Consider the following 16,926-nt stretch of genomic DNA (forward strand, 5'->3'; position numbering starts at 1 on the left):
CTATCTGTAAAGTGTCTTGAGATAACTCTTGTTATGAATTGATACTATAAATAAAATTGAATTGAATTGAATTGAAATATCTGGTGAGGTGAAGAAAAGAAAAACACCTTAAAACATGGAAATCACACATGGTTCATCATGGATGACATTCATACTGGAGGTGTCACAGCAAATTTCTGTAGTCATACACAGAAACACACACACACTCACCTGTCAATACTGATGGCACACAGGTTGAGGATACTAGCGGTGCACATCATCACATCTAGAGTCACAAAGATGTTGCAGTAGAGCCGGCTGAACAGCCAGGAGCCGCCGACCACCTGCACAGGACAGACAGGCAGATTATCAACGCGCAGGTTTCTCTTTCCCTTCTTCACTGTGAACTGTGACACACCTATATAGCGCACACATGAACACAGACACTTGCACATTTAAAAGAAAGGCAAGGAAATGCATAAAGATAGTTTGGACTACATTAAAAAGAAGGATAAAGAAAAATAAGCTGCCCGTATTCTACTACCATATTCACCTTGATATGTTGAACTTAAGCAGTTATGATTATAGGGGCATTAATTGGGCTAGTTCATGCATGAATTAATTATGTTTAAGTCACTGGTTTTCAGATAACACACGCTTACAAAGGGCAAATGTGAAAATGGCCTGTGATGATGCGTCATGACAGATAACATTCATAATGTGGTAAAATATAATTATCCTTTTGGAAATATCCAATTTTGAAAAGAACATTGACCAACAGTCTTTCACTTAGGCTCCATAATGCCAAGTGTTAACCATAGACTGTTAATATTGAATATACAGTCTAGGGTATTAACTGTCTGACAAATATAAATGGGATCCAAACTCCATCGCCTGATAGCTGAATCTTTTGTGTCCATGAAATGAATATATGCCTACCCACACAGAGAGGCAGCGGGCAAACATGAGAATTTGCATGGGCACACACACACGCACACACACACACACACACACACACACACACACACACACACACACACACACACACACACACACACACACACACACACACACACACACACACACACACACACACACAGTACGGTACAAAGATGTAAATAGAAAGCAAACAACTCAGCCTGTGAAAACAGTTGCGTAATGCATTCCACAAACTAGGGGTATTTAGTTTAAACGATGTGGATGTGGAATAGGCAGGGAGGGTGTACTTAAATATTCTATACAATTGCCAGTGGTGGAATATAACTATGTACATTCACTCAAGTACTGTACTTAAGTACGAATTTGAGGTACTTTTCTTTTCATGCCACTTTCTACTTCTACTACACTTTATTTCAGAGAGAAATATTGGGCTTTTTACTCCACTACATTCATCTCACAGCTTTAGTAACTAGTAACTAGTAAGTAAATGGACACATAACTGTTTTGATTGTTTCCAGTTTCTAAAATGTCAGTATCTTCTGCATCAATAACTTTTACTTTTAATATGTTTAGTACCTTTTTCTAATGGTACTTACATAATTTTAGTTATGGGTCGAGTTGACTGGGGAGAAGGGCCCACAAAGATGCTAAAATGAATAGCTGTGGATGCAGGGAGGACCCTACAGAGAATGCCTTTCTACACCCCTGAGTATGTAGGAACCAGCATTTTTTTATCTTTACCCTTACAAGCACTGTGCCCCAATTCCCATACATCATACTAATTCAAAACAGGTTTATGAGCACAATATATAGTGTATTCACTTGGGAGAAGTGACACAAATATAAATACTCTGTAAAGTTAGTATGCATACTACATACAAATGCTTCATTTAAGAGTGTGCTGCCGATGCATGTTATTGAGCCACACGCTGCTCACAGCTGCAAAGAATTGAAATAAAAGCTTAGACGGCAGTGAAACAGAAAGATCTTACAAACGGCAAAACCAGTATTTTATTACAATTAGTATATTACTGTATATACTAAGTTTGTTGTATGGAATTAGGACACAGCGTAGGGAAAATGTACGGCATGCAACTCTCATCTCTTTAATATTTTGTAAGGACTTATCAAATATAGAAATGATCCCAATAAAAACAACATATACACTGCATGTACACAGTACATGTTCTCAGTCACCCCTTCACACCAAAAGGCTGAGGCTTACATGTGGGCACATTTCGAGCATTATGTGCGCAGTGTGGGAAAACTATGGTGACTCAGTGGGTCTCTGCATCTACACCTTGCATCGACTGTTTGACCATTTGTATTTGCTGAGGATGAGCATCATTTAGGATGAATTGTAGAAAGTGAGCTCTTTGTCATTGCTGCCAATACAAGCACTTCCTTCAAGTACAAGTCATACATCAACTGTACCATTCAGGGACACGATGGCTTGCTCAAGGGCACATGATTGGTACCTGCTGAGGGGTGGGGAAAAAATACTCAGTCACTTTTCCTGCCAAGACACATCTGCAAAAGCAAACCAGCAACCCTCTGGTCAAAACAAGCTAATTCTCCATCCTTCAGATTACAGAGCTCACAGTATTTTGGGAGTAGAAAGTCATTGCCTCTAACTAAAATGTTTGTCCCCCAGCCCTGTTTAAGATATTACTGACCTTTAAATTCCTGCTAAAATAATTATATGGTACCAGTATTATATTTTTATCATACTATATTTTTAATGATTCATTCCTTGGTTGGAATGGTTTTAATGATTTAATTCTTATAGTATTGTCTCTCCTTTGAATCTGAAATAAAAAATATAGCACATGCTCTGACAGCATGACTGCCTGCATGGAAATTTAACTGTATCTAATTATGTTTAATTTGTAAGCTTCTGCTCAGTGAGTGGGTTAATTTATTTTTATGGCTGACCATCTTCTGCACACAGTGCGAAATATTCTCTCTGCTGACCGTGAGCAAACTTGGGCAGGGGGCAGCACGGTGGCTGCTCGTTAAACATAACTGGACTTCAACCAGATGATTTTTAGACCTCATGGGGCAAACACCGGCCCTTGAGAAACACATTTGGTACCCCCAAGCTTCAAGGACGGTATCCTCCCCCCCCCACACACACACACACACACACAAATTGGAAACCCCTGCAGTGCATTTTCAGTATACAGGGTATTACTTTATGAAATGTGGATGCCTGAGAGTCACATACGCCAGTACAGTTAATGGCTTTTCTGAGCAGCAACACAAGGAGGGAGGCTGAGAAAAGGAACAATCAGCATTAGTAAGTAATTTGTAAAATGTAAAAATACCAGGAATCAAATATCTATTTGCTTCAAAAGTTTTGATAAAAATGAAATTCACAGGTTTGCAGTTGCCTCTACGTAATTTGCAGCGCAGCCAATGACCCAAATCAGATGAAGTCATTAGTTCTTAATTCTCAATATGTCCTTCAGCAATTCTGTGTAATCTAAAGGAATGGTGAAGCACTATAACTATCTGATACCGACATAGCCTTTTCAGCATCAGCTCACTGCCAAGCATCTGTATTTCAATCTCTTCCACATCCTCTGTGCTTCCTCCCTACTTCCTTACCCTTCTTTCCCTTCAGAGCTCAGATGATTCCCAACCAGGGGTATTTGCAGCACAAGCGGTACTTCTACAGTATTGTTGCCGGGATGGTGTGTGGAAAGATTATGGAGTAGCTCAGCCAATTAAAAAAATAATAATTCATGATTTGATTTATATAAACATATCCACATGATTGTGTTTAGGAAAGAAAAAACATCCAATTAGATTACAAATTGATCATTTAGCAAATGCATTGTCAAAACAACCAGTAAGCTACTAAACACTAGGCCGACTGTACATTGCACTCCTCATTTAAACCTGAGATAACTGTAATACCTTAAAACCATGTTTTGCAAAAGAGACTGCATGGAAACTAGTAAGCAAGCAACATAGAAGTTAAAACTACAATGTTGAAGTATTAATAATTTTTATTTTATTTAGACTTCTAATCCACAACTTTTTGGAGGTACATTTGAAGGTATTCAACTTTTTATTATACTACATTTATCAGTTTTAGTGCCCTTGCAGATTTAGATCAATTAATGAATTATGATGTATTATTATGGAAAGAGCTACACAGCAGTATATGAAGTAATCCAGTAGTCCGGTAATATACATTATTCAGAAATGGGTCATTATCTGTTATGTGTACTTTTACTTTTGGTACTTTGAGTACATTTTTACATGTTAATATGTTTTTACTTAGAATTTTGCATCCAGGACCTTTACTTGTTAGAGGGTAAAATGAATTGTTGCTAATTTTACTGAGGTAAAAGATCTGAATACTTCTGAAAGTTCTGAAACTGAAGTTCTGAAACTCCTGAAATATTTACTGAGAGTAGCTTAAAGTAGCATTTGGATAAGATTTTGAAACAACTGGCTAAAAGTATTGGATCAACTCTTTTGGGCTACAGTTGGCAACAGTTAGCTAATTTACAGTAATTGAGTAATTAAAATAGTTCAAAAAAGCTCAAAGTAGGCTAAGGAATAAATGGTGTAGGGTCCGGCTTCTGTCACAAAACTGTAGTAGTGTTAGTTATGCAAACTTGTCAAAACCAACATATTGTACATAGTGACAATTCAACTGTATGAAAAAAATGATTGTAACAATATCCACTGTTAGCCTGTGTAACGCGCTAGTAGGCTATATGTTACTTAACATCCATTTAATAAATTTAAATGAAGTGAAATGTAATTTAAATCAGACAAAAATGGATTGGAAACCAGTCTACTTTAGATCAATGATCCCCATGTACATTAACATTTAGTAAATACAGACACCCTGAACTCCTCACCTCAAGATACACAGCCCAGGGCATGACCAACAAGGCCACAAGCAGGTCGGCAACAGCCAAGCTGACCACCAGATAGTTGGTGGTCGTCTGGAGGGAGCGCTCCCTCAGAACAGCCAGACACACCAGCACGTTCCCAAACACGATACCCAGGATGAGCAGGGAGTACAGCATAGCGTAGTAGTTACACTGGTCCTGCCCTGATTCCCCTGAACTGTCATTCCTCTCCGAGTCCCATCCAAGTCGGTCTGATTCGTTCCAGACGTGCTCTGCACTGCTGAACATCGCCATGGAGACGTCACGGTGACATGGGAGGTGAGATGTTTGGAAGACCTACCAAAAGTAAAGAGCATAGTTTGGTGTTTACCCATTCATCACACAACTTCCTCTCTTTTGAATTCACAGATTTAAGATTTCTCCCATCTCATTGGTCAAATGAAATTCTAGCATATTAGCCATCAGATGATGGTAACAGCATTGTTTCAGGTCAGAAGCCTTGTGGCAAACATCCCTTGATTCCTGGGAACAGTAGTCAGATTAACTGATTAATAAAACATTGTAAATGATGCCTGCGGTAATGGTCTTTGCTGTATACACTAGCATAAGTGTTTTTTTTTCCCCTGCTGAATAGAAGCACATATTGTTGCTTCCTTAAGATAATGGTTCCTATACAGACAATAAAAATCTATAATGATGCAGCAAAAATGTCATGTTCTCAACAAAGCATGAAAACAATAAACAGTAAAACAGCATAATGCATTTTTGATTGTTCCAGTCAGTCTCTCAAATGTATCCCCTGCCTTCCTCCATATGGCTTTTAATACAGGTAACTGAAACTCCAAAGCAGAGATGGTAACTTTAATAAGTGTCTGGCAGTGTGCCTTTGAGCAGTGTCAGTGAGGTTAGCTCATCAGGGAGGGGTAAGAGGTCTATGATGCCACCCTGAGAGGTTGGCTCTGGTCCCGGGCTCAGCTCCTCGCACTCCATCCTTCCTCTCAATTACACCCAATCCTCCCTATCTGGCCTGAATCCAGATAACAGTGGTGCTGTTGTAATGCTCACACCTGTGTCTACATGTTAAGTGATCAATCTTATTCATCCCATCTTAATCAAATGTATCCCCCCCCACTCCCTACTCTCTCTCTTTTTCTTTGACAATAATACGGAGAATGACACGACGAAATAGGATCATTTTTACATCTGGTTCAAACCCAACAGGCTTTTAAAGATTTTTCCTGGTCTATAATCCTACTCAGTGCCTCAGGCACCAGTATCATATTATTGCCCCCAAGATAACCAATAAGAAGCAAAAGAAAAAATAGCCACCAATACTAATCACCTTGAAGTCTCCTAATGGAAGTGAGTTTAACACATAATCTGGTGTGAGGGTAGTGAGGACACTGGTTTTGTGAAACAGGGCTGCATAGTGCTCGGTTTGTTTCTATATGATAGAGGGCTAATTAAAACGGATTTCCCTCTTTTTTTATTGTTGTTCCCCCTCATGTCAATCTGCAGAGCTCTGACCTCCTCTAATGATCTGACCCTCAAATGCACACATGCAAGTGGGCATTTGAGGGTCTAATAATGTCCATATTGTTGTATGGTCTGACGCAATTAGGAGGATGTAAGGGTTTGTTACTGTATTTAACTGCATATACTGGAAGACATATAGGAAACATAGTTATATTTAATCAGTGTTAACGATAAATTAGAAGCATATCATGTAAGGGTTATGCAGCAAAAGACAATTTATTGGGGCATTTTTCCTTCCCAATTTAATTGGCCAAACCTTAATGTTGACTTAAATTAAATACCTAAGAGAGCATATTTTAAGGCTCCACAATCCTGCTTTCCCACACCATCAACTATCACGCACAATGGAAAAATTAGCACACAGAAGCATAAGAATTTAATTTAAGCCTACACAAACACTTGATTAGAAACATGAAAACTTCAAAAGGGAGTGAAATGATGCTGTGCTTTATTATTGTTCTTTTTAAACCAAGGTAGAATAAGTAAACAGACTTACCTGTTACGGTTTCCCAGAGAAGACTTCATCAGATTCCATCGAGGATAAAAGCATCATCCGTGCAGAGTTCAAAGTTATCCGGTCATCGCGTCCAGCGGCGAGGCGAGCGGCAGCCGGAGCGCTCGGTTCTGTTGCGCACAGGCGAATGGGAATGTGGTAAACTCGCAGATGAACCACTCACTTTCTACATTTTCACCAATGCTCTGTGGCTGTGTGACTCCCGGCAACACGCGTTGGGCATTTTTTTTACACTTTGATTTTGCAGCCACACTGGAGGCGCGCGTGGACGTGAGTCGTCAGGAGTCTCGCTTCGCGTGTTTAGTGATGCAGTGAAAAGGGGAGGAATTATCACAAACCCCCGCAAAAACTGTTTTAATGTCAGAATGAACTACTTTATATTTAGTTTAAATGAATGATACAAATTAGAATGTTTCTGTTACATTCATCTCCCATAAGGACATAAGGGGGCCCTAGACCAACTGCCACTTTGCTCATTTGAAAGCCATAATGTCACTCTCTCATGGGTGGGCCATGTTCTCAGGGCGGGCAAAGCAGAAAAAGGGGAGGTAACCTTGCCCCTTATGACCTCATATGGGGCAAGATTCCAGCTCAACCCATCTGAGCTTTCATTTTCTCAAAGGCAGAGCAAGATACCCTGTCCATGCCTGTCAAAAGGTGTAATGCATAATTATAAAGCTTGTCAGTATAATTTATGCAACTTATTTATGAATTGTTAGAAAATTGTAATCATGAAATTAATATTCTTTATGAAAACATGTTAAAATGTGAATATATATATACTGTATGTGTTATGTAATGTTTTTTTAATAAATTTACATAAAAAGTATACCTACAGCCTAGTGTCTTACATATCACAATTGCAGCCAATGTGCTTTGTTTTGCCACCTTCAACATGCCATTTTAAGATAAGAGTACTATGCCCTGAAGAAGCCATATAAATGAGATGTGCGCCAAACCAATGAAGTGTCCCAAGGGACCATGGACCAGTTCACACTTGCAAAGAGTCCATTTCCAATGTATATAAAACAGAGCAAAAATAAGACCTTTCTGTAGCAAATATAATATCCATTCATGTTTTCTTTTTTTAAATAGGATGTAAATTAGGAGGCAAATGAAGACCACATAGATCATATTTCCAGATATTTCGATATATAACAAATTACAGCACATGTACTCAACATGGATTTCATTACAAATCCTCCCATGAAGTGCATTTAAAAAAAAAGCAGTGAGCAGCAGGAGGTTGATGATCTGTTCCATGTAACCACATGCAGTTGTAAACAGCCCTAACTAATAATTTAATAATTTTTCACCACCAACCTGGAGTCCTATTGTGTTTTACCTAATGTAAAAGAGCCCAAATGCCCATGGAAATTTGGGCCATTCTTCTCCACACAGGACGCTGGTAATAGGCTACTGTACACTGCAGAAATAAAGATGTAAATGTAAATGTGCTGTATTTATATAGCGCTTTTCCAGTCTTAACAACTGCTCAAAGCGCTTTTACATCTACAGGAAACATTCACCATTCACACACATTCATACACTGTGGCCGGGGCTGCAATACAAGGTGCCACCTGCTCATCAGATAAACATTCACACACATTCACACTCCGATGCGCAGCACCGGGGGCAACTCGGGGTTCAGTGTCTTGCCCAAGGACACTTCGACAATGACTGCAGGGGCAGGGATCGAACCACCAACCTTCCGATTGGCAGGCAACCGCTCTACCACTGAGCCACAGCCGCCCCACAAAAAGAGAATACTGATAAACACTGTGTCTGGCATGAATCCATATATTTGAAAATTGACAAAATTAAGAGTGTGACATCCAATACACGTGCTTAAATTTGACTTTGGATGAGTGGTTTTTCAAACTCCTTTAAAAACATCCAATGAATATGTCTAATAAATCCAGATTTTGCTTTACACATTTTAATACATGTATATTATACAACATGCCAGCGACTGGAAATGTGTTTTTTTCCTGGAGAGGCTATTGAATGTCTGAGTTAACCGTGCACAAAAATTAAGGTTTCTTGAATAGATGCACATCCAAACTTCTTTTTCATGGTAAGTGAGAGGATCTACTGATGTAAAACCCACAGTGGGCCATCACAACCATTTCATAGATTTCAGAGATCATAATAAAACACACGTTCCTCACTGATGCACATTGCACACAGATGTACAAGCTGGCACACATTTATTAAGAGGTAATGAATGTGGTAAAACATTGTCTTTCTCCAGAAAGTTGTGAAATATCTGGTGAGGCGAAGAAAGATCAAGATCTTGAAACATGGAAATCACACATTCATACTGGAGGTGTCACAGCAAATTTCTGTAGTCTCACACACACAAACACACACGCATGCACGCACATACACTGTATCGTTGATGTTTTGCAAATAACCCTGATGTGGGAGGTTAGGATGGAGGGTGAAGGTAAAATTTGCTTTCTCTCTGAATGAGGCATCTATGGACCTTGTGCAGATTGGACTCCTGACAGCTGTTCAGAGGGGTTACTCACAGGATCCATACCTGTCTAGACAAATACCTGTGTGAAGGTCAGGCCTACGAGGTCTTTGCTCCAATAACAATAAAAATCAGGAAGTGGTAGGAATAATGGACACAAAAGCTGGACTTGGTTGAAACTTTGCTGCCATCTGCTGGTCCGGAGATCTAACTGCTTTTATACCACACATACAAGCTGTGTCTCAAATCCAGGCTGCACATTCATTTAAAGCAGGTTTTGAGTATGTATGTCTGAGTATGTTTATGCTCGAAAAGAGACCAAATAAAGTGCACTCAAAGCAGTCTGTATGCATATTAAAAACTTGCACAAAACTGAAATGGACAAACTGGTTTAAGGATGTTGATATTTTTAAGATGCTAACTACAAAAAACGTAAACTATGACAATTACTACATAGTTGAAAAAAATAGTGTGTAGTGCAAATGGGACACACTGCAGGTCTACAAATACATTCAAAGACAAGTTGAAATTTGTATATCATTTAATGTGAATATGATTTCTAACTTAAACACTGTCACATCAATGTTGCTCAAGACATTGCTCATTTATATTCTGTAGTTTTGTATTATAGTGTTATTATGTAGTGGATGTATTTTTGATACAAATAAGAAGGTAAAGCGTAGAATTGAGTCCAGATTTATTTTCCTTCTTGCTCTGCCCACTCACTGTACCCTCCTTTATAATGTCTCGCCCTGAGGAAAAAAAAAGCATAAAGAGAAGAGCTTAGTCTCTTATCACCGTTTGTTTCTCCAGTTAAAAGTGTATAGAGTATTCAGCACAACAAAGCAGTGTCAGAGGACATTGTACTCTAGTCCCAGCACCAGGACTGATTAATAATTACCTAGCAAAACACAAAATGTCCCATTTGTAGTGTTACATATCTCCACTACAGCACATTATGTGTTTTAGCAGGGTCCGTATTATCTAGCATGATTGAAATCGGAGATTTTAACAGTTGACCTGTCGCCTTCGACCTTAATGGGCCATCTAGATGTTTCATGTGCATACAATAACATCTGCTGTCATTTACCTGCTAAATCCCAGCTGACGGGCGATGTCCAGTGCTTTGGCGCTCCTGTTGCCACTTTTGCATTGAAACACAATGTTGTCGTCATCTTTCCCAGGAGCCTTCACTTGAAACGTCTGCTGAAAACGCTCTGGAGACAGCTTCAGAGACTCCTCCAGGGTGCCCACTGATATTCAAACACAAACAATATGCGTAAAAACACACTGAAAACCACTCTTCTTACCACTTTGCACGTGTTAACACTTACGTGGGATGTTGACAGCATCTGGAATGCGCCCAGCCTGGTATTCATCAGGATTTCTTACATCAAACAGCTGAATGTCTCGGTTGGACAGCATTGTCTTCAGCTGAGAGTAGGTCACCACTGAAGCTGAGGGGGAAACATAAAAGATATATACTTTAACTATTAAGTTAAAAATCATCACGTGTTTAACGGATGCCTATAAAAACCTATGAACTCACCATCCATTGATTTAAAGATAACCTAGGTTAATTTAGCGTAGAGCTGGTAGGTGCTGTGAGGATAAACTGGACACTACCCTACTGACAGACTATTGTTGTCCATTTGAAACAAAACTGCCAGAGTCAACCAAACTCTCTGTTTCAAACAATCACATGAAAAACACTAGATACACACTCTGCAGTTCATTCAGTTTGCCTACAGGCCTACTGGCAGGAGCATTATGTAAATGCAGTCTCTCGTAATGCCATAAACCACTACAGTGAAGACTACACATAGGCCTAGCTACTTGGTAAGCACCAACAACATACGACAGCAGTGGAAACACTCAAATAACTCTTTAAAGCGACATTTCATGGCTGTACTTGTGATACCCAGCACATAAAACGACAGTAATGCAACGTTAGGCCAACAATTATCTTACTGGGAAATAAAGGTGATTAGCCTACTATTGGAGAGCTTTACTTTTTTATTTATTTATTGTTTTACCGTTGTCGGAAGCTTCTCCGCATTTGGAACTTGAGGTTGTAAAAGTGCGTAAAACTGAGCCAAATGTCGGGTATGACCTGCGGTTCACTTCCCCAACAACCTGGCAGAAACCTCGAGACAAAACACACAGAAACATCGTGAAGACAAGTGCCCCGTGCTGACTGCTGAGACGTGAATACATCCTCCTACTTCTTCTTCTTCTTCTTCTTCTTCTTCCTCTTCTTCTTCAGCTTGTATTTGGCAGATTACTTGTATTATACCGCCACCAAATGTACAGGAGTATGTAATACTATGAACTTCATAGAGTCTAGAGTAACTATGGTCTAGGCCTGAACTAAATTAAAACAAACAAACAAACAAACAAACAAATGAATCAAAAATTAAAAACTATATTATTTTCATTAAACCAGTATTAGGAAGAAAAACAAATAAAGCTTCAATTCTCTCCCTTGTCATACCCTCTTCTTCTAGTATGGCATATATTGAGTTGTCTCCTTCCATTTCCGGCCCGTGGATTCTACTGTCAACATATTTATCACAAACAAAAAGTACATGTTTTACGTCTTCTCTGTCTTGACAACGTATGCATAAACCATTACCATCCCCACTATTTGCAAGGTAGCATTTAATCCTGTGGGACCTAATCTAAGTCTGGTAGGAACCACTTCTTCCCTTCAGTTTAAACTCAGCAAAGTAAACCTTTCACCGGTCACATTCTTTTGTATTTCATGCTAGGTTCTAGAATTAAACTCCGCCTCCAATTCAGTTTGCAATCTTTGCAGATTTAAGTAAGGATTTAGCTTCCCCCTTTCCCAGTGGAACAGTAATTCCTACACATGTATTTTTTAGCATGTTTTTCATTAAGTTCATCGGCCTCTTTATTCCCTTCAATACCTATATGAGCTAGAACCCAACAAAACTGAACAATGAGACCAAGGGTGAACACATCCTCCATTCGCCGCGAGACCACATACTGTTTACGCAAGACTTTTTTCTTCTTCTACTTAAAAAAATCTCCCACAAGGAACGCTGCATTTGACCTCGACGCTTAGCAATTTGACATGCCACCATCAGGTTGGAAAGGTATAGCCTTTTCTAATCAACTAGGAGGAGTAGCCTACCTCTGCCCCATCTCATGACCTTTGGCTACAGAGAACACTGGTGTTGGTCAAACTGGTCGCAATCCATAAACATATGCAATGTGGTGATAGATTATGATTGGGCATTGGTTGGCCAGTTGTTTAAAGACTGTTACTTCTTCCAACCAAACTATTTTCTGTGCTCACTGCAGAATTCCTTCCAGTCAAACTGGTTCATATTCTGAAGCCAGAGAATCCATTGTTCTGGGACTCTTCACAGGTGTCCGCAGGAGCGGATTCAACACAAAGGTCTAAAGGCCGTGTTATAAAACCGGATCAGGTGGCTGAAAATGGAATCCAATAATACATTATTCTGAAATGGGTCCTTCTGCATAATGAGTAGTTTTACTTTTGGCACTTATTCAGATGCTAATACCTTTGTACTTTTACTTAAGTACACTTTTGAATGCAGGACTTTTACATGTAACAGAGCAGGCTACCTCCTCCAACACAAGCAGGGATACAATGCAAATAGCTCGGGGCTAAAGTAGACCTACGAGCATCCCAAAATTGTTGGCTACTTAAACACAAGAATTTAGTAAATGTAGGCTACTTAGTTACTTTCTACATCCAAATACTGTGGAAATTAAGTGTAGACTATAAAAAATAAATCAAACATGAATCCTCCCCTCTGACCAGCTGTTGAGTGATTTGTAGGCTACCCTTTCAACGTTGTTGTTTCAAATTTGGAATTGGATATAATCCCTATCTTCAATTTAAATCGATCACTCACTGTCACAAAACTTGTTCAGGGGATGTATGGAAATTGTTTAAACCGAAACTGGACTACAGAGACTGTTTTAATTCTGATGGAGATGGAGTTTACTGGGGGAGGGTAGGCTATATGACGCACAGCAGAAATTCCTTTTAAAAGCGGAAACACAAGAAACACAAGTTTTAGGATTTATGAGAGTCCAACCAGTCTGTATCATGGATGTATAGGCCTAATAAAACCGGTCTGTACTGGCTGAGTTGGCTGAATTAAGTCACTTTTCAGCAGAATTTTGAACATATACCCTCGAACGGGATAGTAAGCTGTCATCCCAACACGGCCACGCCTCGGACTAAACCATATGGATGAGGCAGAACAAAAATACATATTAAAATATATTTGAGAGACTTCCTTCCTGATACTTCAAACGATTATCACTAGAGAAAAGTAGTTTAATAGTTTATTTACAAGTCAGATACGTTATTTGTATAGGCCCTACCAAAACATCAAAATACGAGTCCTATGGTCACCGATTTCATTTAAAGGCCTCACTGACACACACTGCATCGTTTTCTTTCGTCTTTTTGATATCTACGCCACCAACAGCGATGCCGATGTTGCGTGGAGGAACTTCACCGCCAGCGGATGCTGACGAAAGAATTCAGAAGCTCTGTGATCATGTAAGTAGATAAAAAAGAAATTGATTTACACCTTGACTTTTTTTTTTTTTACCTCATAACTAATCCCGCCCACACAGTAAACTCGACCCGTTTCATTTTGATGTTGCTATGATTTCATTCCTAGTCAGGGAAAGGCCAGTGCACATGCAAAAGCAGGGAAGACTTGTGATGTTTTCACAGCCAAGAGGTTCACGAGTCACTCGTTACTCTGTGGTCAACCAGCTGCCGCTAAAGTCGGAGACAGACGCCGGAAGAGCAGAGTGAGGTCTCGGTGACCAGAGCAGACGTAACGTCTCATACAATGTCTGGTCATTTTTATGAAATGAGCTGGTTTGACCATGGAGATAAAAGAAATATGCACTAGCTAGTCCTGAACACACTAGACAGTTAAAGAACACAGGGCCATGTTTCTGTATCTACTTTCTTGCCCCCGCCCCCAGAAACATCCGACCAATAAGAGTAATGGATGTTCTTGCGTGATTCCTAATGGTGCATTTTAGTACGCTTGGATTTTTCTAATTGTGAAACCAAACTGAACTAAACCAAAGCGAGCAAGGGAAAATCTCTCCAAGTTTACAAACTGACCAACTGATTCGGACCAAAGCACAATAACCACAGGTGTAAAAACAACCTAAGGCTGCGATTTAAATCTGCACTGAGGGACCATAGACATAATTAAGATATGAGGGACCATAGACATAATTATTTATTTTTCTATGTGAGAGACACCTAGGTGACATCACACTCAAACACAGCCGCGCCTCAGACTAAACCATTATTGTCTGTAAGAAGGAGAACACAGATACAGCAAATATATTTCAGACTTTCGTTCTGATACCTTAGAAGATTAATACTAGAAATACGAAACTACAATTGTAATAGTTCTGTGCATATCAGAGACGGTATGTGTTTTAGTCAGTTTGTGACATCGTTTAAAAAGTAAACACCCCCTACGCTAATGGTATGACCCGAAATACAGAGTCATATGACTGACTCAATTTAAACGCCTGACTGACACACACCACATCGTTTTCTGTCGTCTTTTCGCTGCTTTTTGCCACATAAAACTGTCACAATGCCGACGATGTGTGGAGGAACTTCCCCGCCAGTGGATGCTGACGAAAAAATTCAGAAGCTTTGTGATCACGTAAGAAGATAAAAAGGAAAATTATACACGTTGACTTTCTTCTCTCAAACTAAATCCCCGCACAGTAAACACGACTTGTACTATTTTTGATGTTGCTATGATTTCATTCTCACTCAGGTGAAGTCCAGTGCAGAGGCAAAAGCAGGGAAGACGTATGATGTTTTCACAGCAAAGAGCTACACAAAGCAGGTAGTGGCCGGGACCAACTACTTCATCAAGGTAATTTTTATTTACAAAAAAAGCACAATAGCAAAACTACGGAGGCTCTAAAGTCTTGAAATATTAGGTTTTCTTCGTATTTTTAAGGACTCCTTGTGCTCCCTCAAACAGATCGAGGACTAGAAACGACTTTTACTCTGTTGCAACAAGATCAAGTGATATTTAAAGCGACTACAGTCAATATTTCTTTTAAATGAACAATGGATCAGCATCTGTATGTAAAAGAGGGTCGTTTTGTAGTGATGAACCCACAGAAAAATTCACCCAACCCCTCATTTCTATGCTATAGTGAAATTTTGGTTATCTGGCCAGTAACTTTAATGTTTACTTAGCACTCAAGACTAGCATTTTTATCCACAGCACTGTGAAAAAGCTGTAAAAACCCAGTGTGCACTACCAAACAGCAGCAGGTTAGATGTCTGGCTGGTGGACATTATAGGATCTATTCATGTTAGTACTCAGTTGTTTACCCATGAGTATTGTTTGATTGTTCTATCTAGAGATTTGCTTTAGATTTGTCTTAATAGTATTTTTTTTTTTGCTAGTTGTGTAGTTTAATTGTGTTCTTGTTTAGCATATTTAGTTTTAGTGTAATTAGTGTTTTGTTTATGGATTGGTCACTTGGAGCTCGGTTATACATAGGTAAGTACAACCAGCATGCACCTAGGTGGGCCTGTGTTTTATTTAAAAAATAATTATCAGTGGAAGAGAGGCAGCAAGAACCATGATTTCTTTATTCATTTGTTTGGATATTTGTTTTTTCAGAAATAAAATCCTAAACTCAGAACTTTGCAGGGCCGGCGGACTTCTTTTGCCTCATACACCCCATGCACATGGTGCATCAGTAGCCCTTTGATTTAAGATTAGGTTTCATTTAGATTTTACTGACAAATTGCCACTAGTAACATATTGAAGCATTCAGCAGCTAAACAAGATATCTTCTTAGACCACAGAGCTTAAAAAGAGCAAATTTTGGATTTTCTTTCTTTTCTTTTCTTTAGAGAGACATAAACTTGACTGCAAAGAAATGCTAATGTTGCTCTGCCTGCTGGATGTATGATTAGACATAGGAAACCAGTGTTGTGCTTTGTTCCTGCTACTTATTTAAATGGACAAGATCTTCTGTAACTTTACTTTTCCTTCCTTGCAGGTCCATGTGGGAGGAGAGCAACATGTTCACCTCCGCGTTTACGAAAAACTCCCATGTTACGGAGGAGACATAGAGCTGAGTGATATGCAGCACTCAAAGACCCACCAAGACCCTATTGAGTACTTCTAATGAGATCCTAAACCAAACAAAGTGTTAGTGCCTACAGGCTGTCTTCTCATTTTAAACAGTTCTGATCAAATTATTTTTTTTAATTATATAAAACAATGCTATGTGCAGTTCCCTTTCCTAACATGTTTGACCAGACTTTGCCATACTGTAGATCATGCTGAGATGTGTCAAAATTGAACTTTTACAAGCTGAATAAAGTAATCAGATTGGTTGTGGTATGAAGGGTTGCCTTTCTTTGGGAAACGGCTGAAGTCCAGGGCGTATTGTCTTGCTGCAGCCTTCTTTATATTGTACGTGGGGAAAGCCAAATAGTCCAGTTTACATCCAGACAGTTTGTGTTTTGGGCTACAACTTATTTCCTGAATTTAAACATGCCGGTTTTATGCAATAAC

The 16,926-nt window shown here is 39.3% G+C and overlaps 3 protein-coding genes and 1 long non-coding RNA gene across 7 annotated transcripts in view; 2 read left to right on the forward strand and 2 right to left on the reverse strand.

Moving 5' to 3' along the window:
• LOC117937618 overlaps positions 1-3,185 on the forward strand; it is a 22,282-nt gene extending 19,097 nt beyond the window's left edge. The window contains exon 3 of the long non-coding RNA XR_004655196.1: positions 3,176-3,185. This is a non-coding gene — a long non-coding RNA (uncharacterized LOC117937618). The remainder of the gene's footprint in view (positions 1-3,175) is intronic.
• drd3 (dopamine receptor D3) overlaps positions 1-7,180 on the reverse strand; it is a 17,628-nt gene extending 10,448 nt beyond the window's left edge. The window contains exons 1-3 of one of the 2 annotated variants that reach the window (XM_034861686.1): positions 6,826-7,180; positions 4,800-5,129; positions 211-323 (exon numbers count right to left, since the gene is read on the reverse strand). In XM_034861686.1, coding sequence (XP_034717577.1) covers positions 211-323; positions 4,800-5,087 — 401 coding nt within the window. In that variant the 5' untranslated portion in view covers positions 5,088-5,129; positions 6,826-7,180. The remainder of the gene's footprint in view (positions 1-210; positions 324-4,799; positions 5,130-6,825) is intronic. The other variant, XM_034861685.1, reaches the window with a different exon arrangement.
• Positions 7,181-9,845: 2,665 nt separating this feature from the next.
• Positions 9,846-11,616, reverse strand: si:ch211-161h7.8 (thiosulfate:glutathione sulfurtransferase). Of its 2 annotated transcripts, none has more exons than XM_034861692.1 (4): positions 11,359-11,616; positions 10,657-10,779; positions 10,413-10,575; positions 9,846-10,074 (listed from the first exon to the last, which is right to left on the reverse strand). In XM_034861692.1, exons 1-4 carry the CDS (start codon positions 11,537-11,539, stop codon positions 10,020-10,022), a joined length of 522 nt encoding a protein of 173 aa, XP_034717583.1. In that variant the 5' UTR covers positions 11,540-11,616; the 3' UTR covers positions 9,846-10,019. The 2 variants fall into 2 exon arrangements, with proteins under 2 accessions (XP_034717583.1, XP_034717584.1); XM_034861693.1 differs by lacking the exon at positions 11,359-11,616 and adding an exon at positions 10,872-11,002.
• A 2,087-nt stretch (positions 11,617-13,703) lies between these two features.
• LOC117938094 (cystatin-B-like) lies at positions 13,704-16,753 on the forward strand. Of its 2 annotated transcripts, none has more exons than XM_034862459.1 (3): positions 13,704-13,889; positions 15,154-15,255; positions 16,406-16,753. In XM_034862459.1, the coding sequence occupies exons 1-3, from the start codon at positions 13,818-13,820 to the stop codon at positions 16,532-16,534; spliced, it is 303 nt and encodes a 100-aa protein (XP_034718350.1). In that variant the 5' UTR covers positions 13,704-13,817; the 3' UTR covers positions 16,535-16,753. The 2 variants fall into 2 exon arrangements, with proteins under 2 accessions (XP_034718350.1, XP_034718349.1); XM_034862458.1 differs by lacking the exon at positions 13,704-13,889 and adding an exon at positions 14,777-15,036.
• The last annotated feature ends 173 nt before the right edge of the window (positions 16,754-16,926 follow it).

Source organism: Etheostoma cragini, chromosome 22, assembly GCF_013103735.1.
Source record: "Etheostoma cragini isolate CJK2018 chromosome 22, CSU_Ecrag_1.0, whole genome shotgun sequence".
In the NCBI taxonomy this organism is placed as follows: domain Eukaryota; kingdom Metazoa; phylum Chordata; class Actinopteri; order Perciformes; family Percidae; genus Etheostoma; species Etheostoma cragini.

Coding starts and splice junctions, on each gene's coding strand:
- si:ch211-161h7.8 (XM_034861692.1), bottom strand. CDS start 11,539: ATGTATTCACGTCTCAGCAGTCAGCACGGGGCACTTGTCTTCACGATG. Junction 10,780..11,358: donor CGGAGAAGCTTCCGACAACG/GTAAAACAATAA, acceptor TTTCCCCCTCAG/CTTCAGTGGTGACCTACTCT. Junction 10,576..10,656: donor AGATGCTGTCAACATCCCAC/GTAAGTGTTAAC, acceptor TTTGAATATCAG/TGGGCACCCTGGAGGAGTCT.
- LOC117938094 (XM_034862459.1), top strand. CDS start 13,818: ATGCCGATGTTGCGTGGAGGAACTTCACCGCCAGCGGATGCTGACGAA. Junction 13,890..15,153: donor TTCAGAAGCTCTGTGATCAT/GTAAGTAGATAA, acceptor ATTCTCACTCAG/GTGAAGTCCAGTGCAGAGGC. Junction 15,256..16,405: donor GGACCAACTACTTCATCAAG/GTAATTTTTATT, acceptor CCTTCCTTGCAG/GTCCATGTGGGAGGAGAGCA.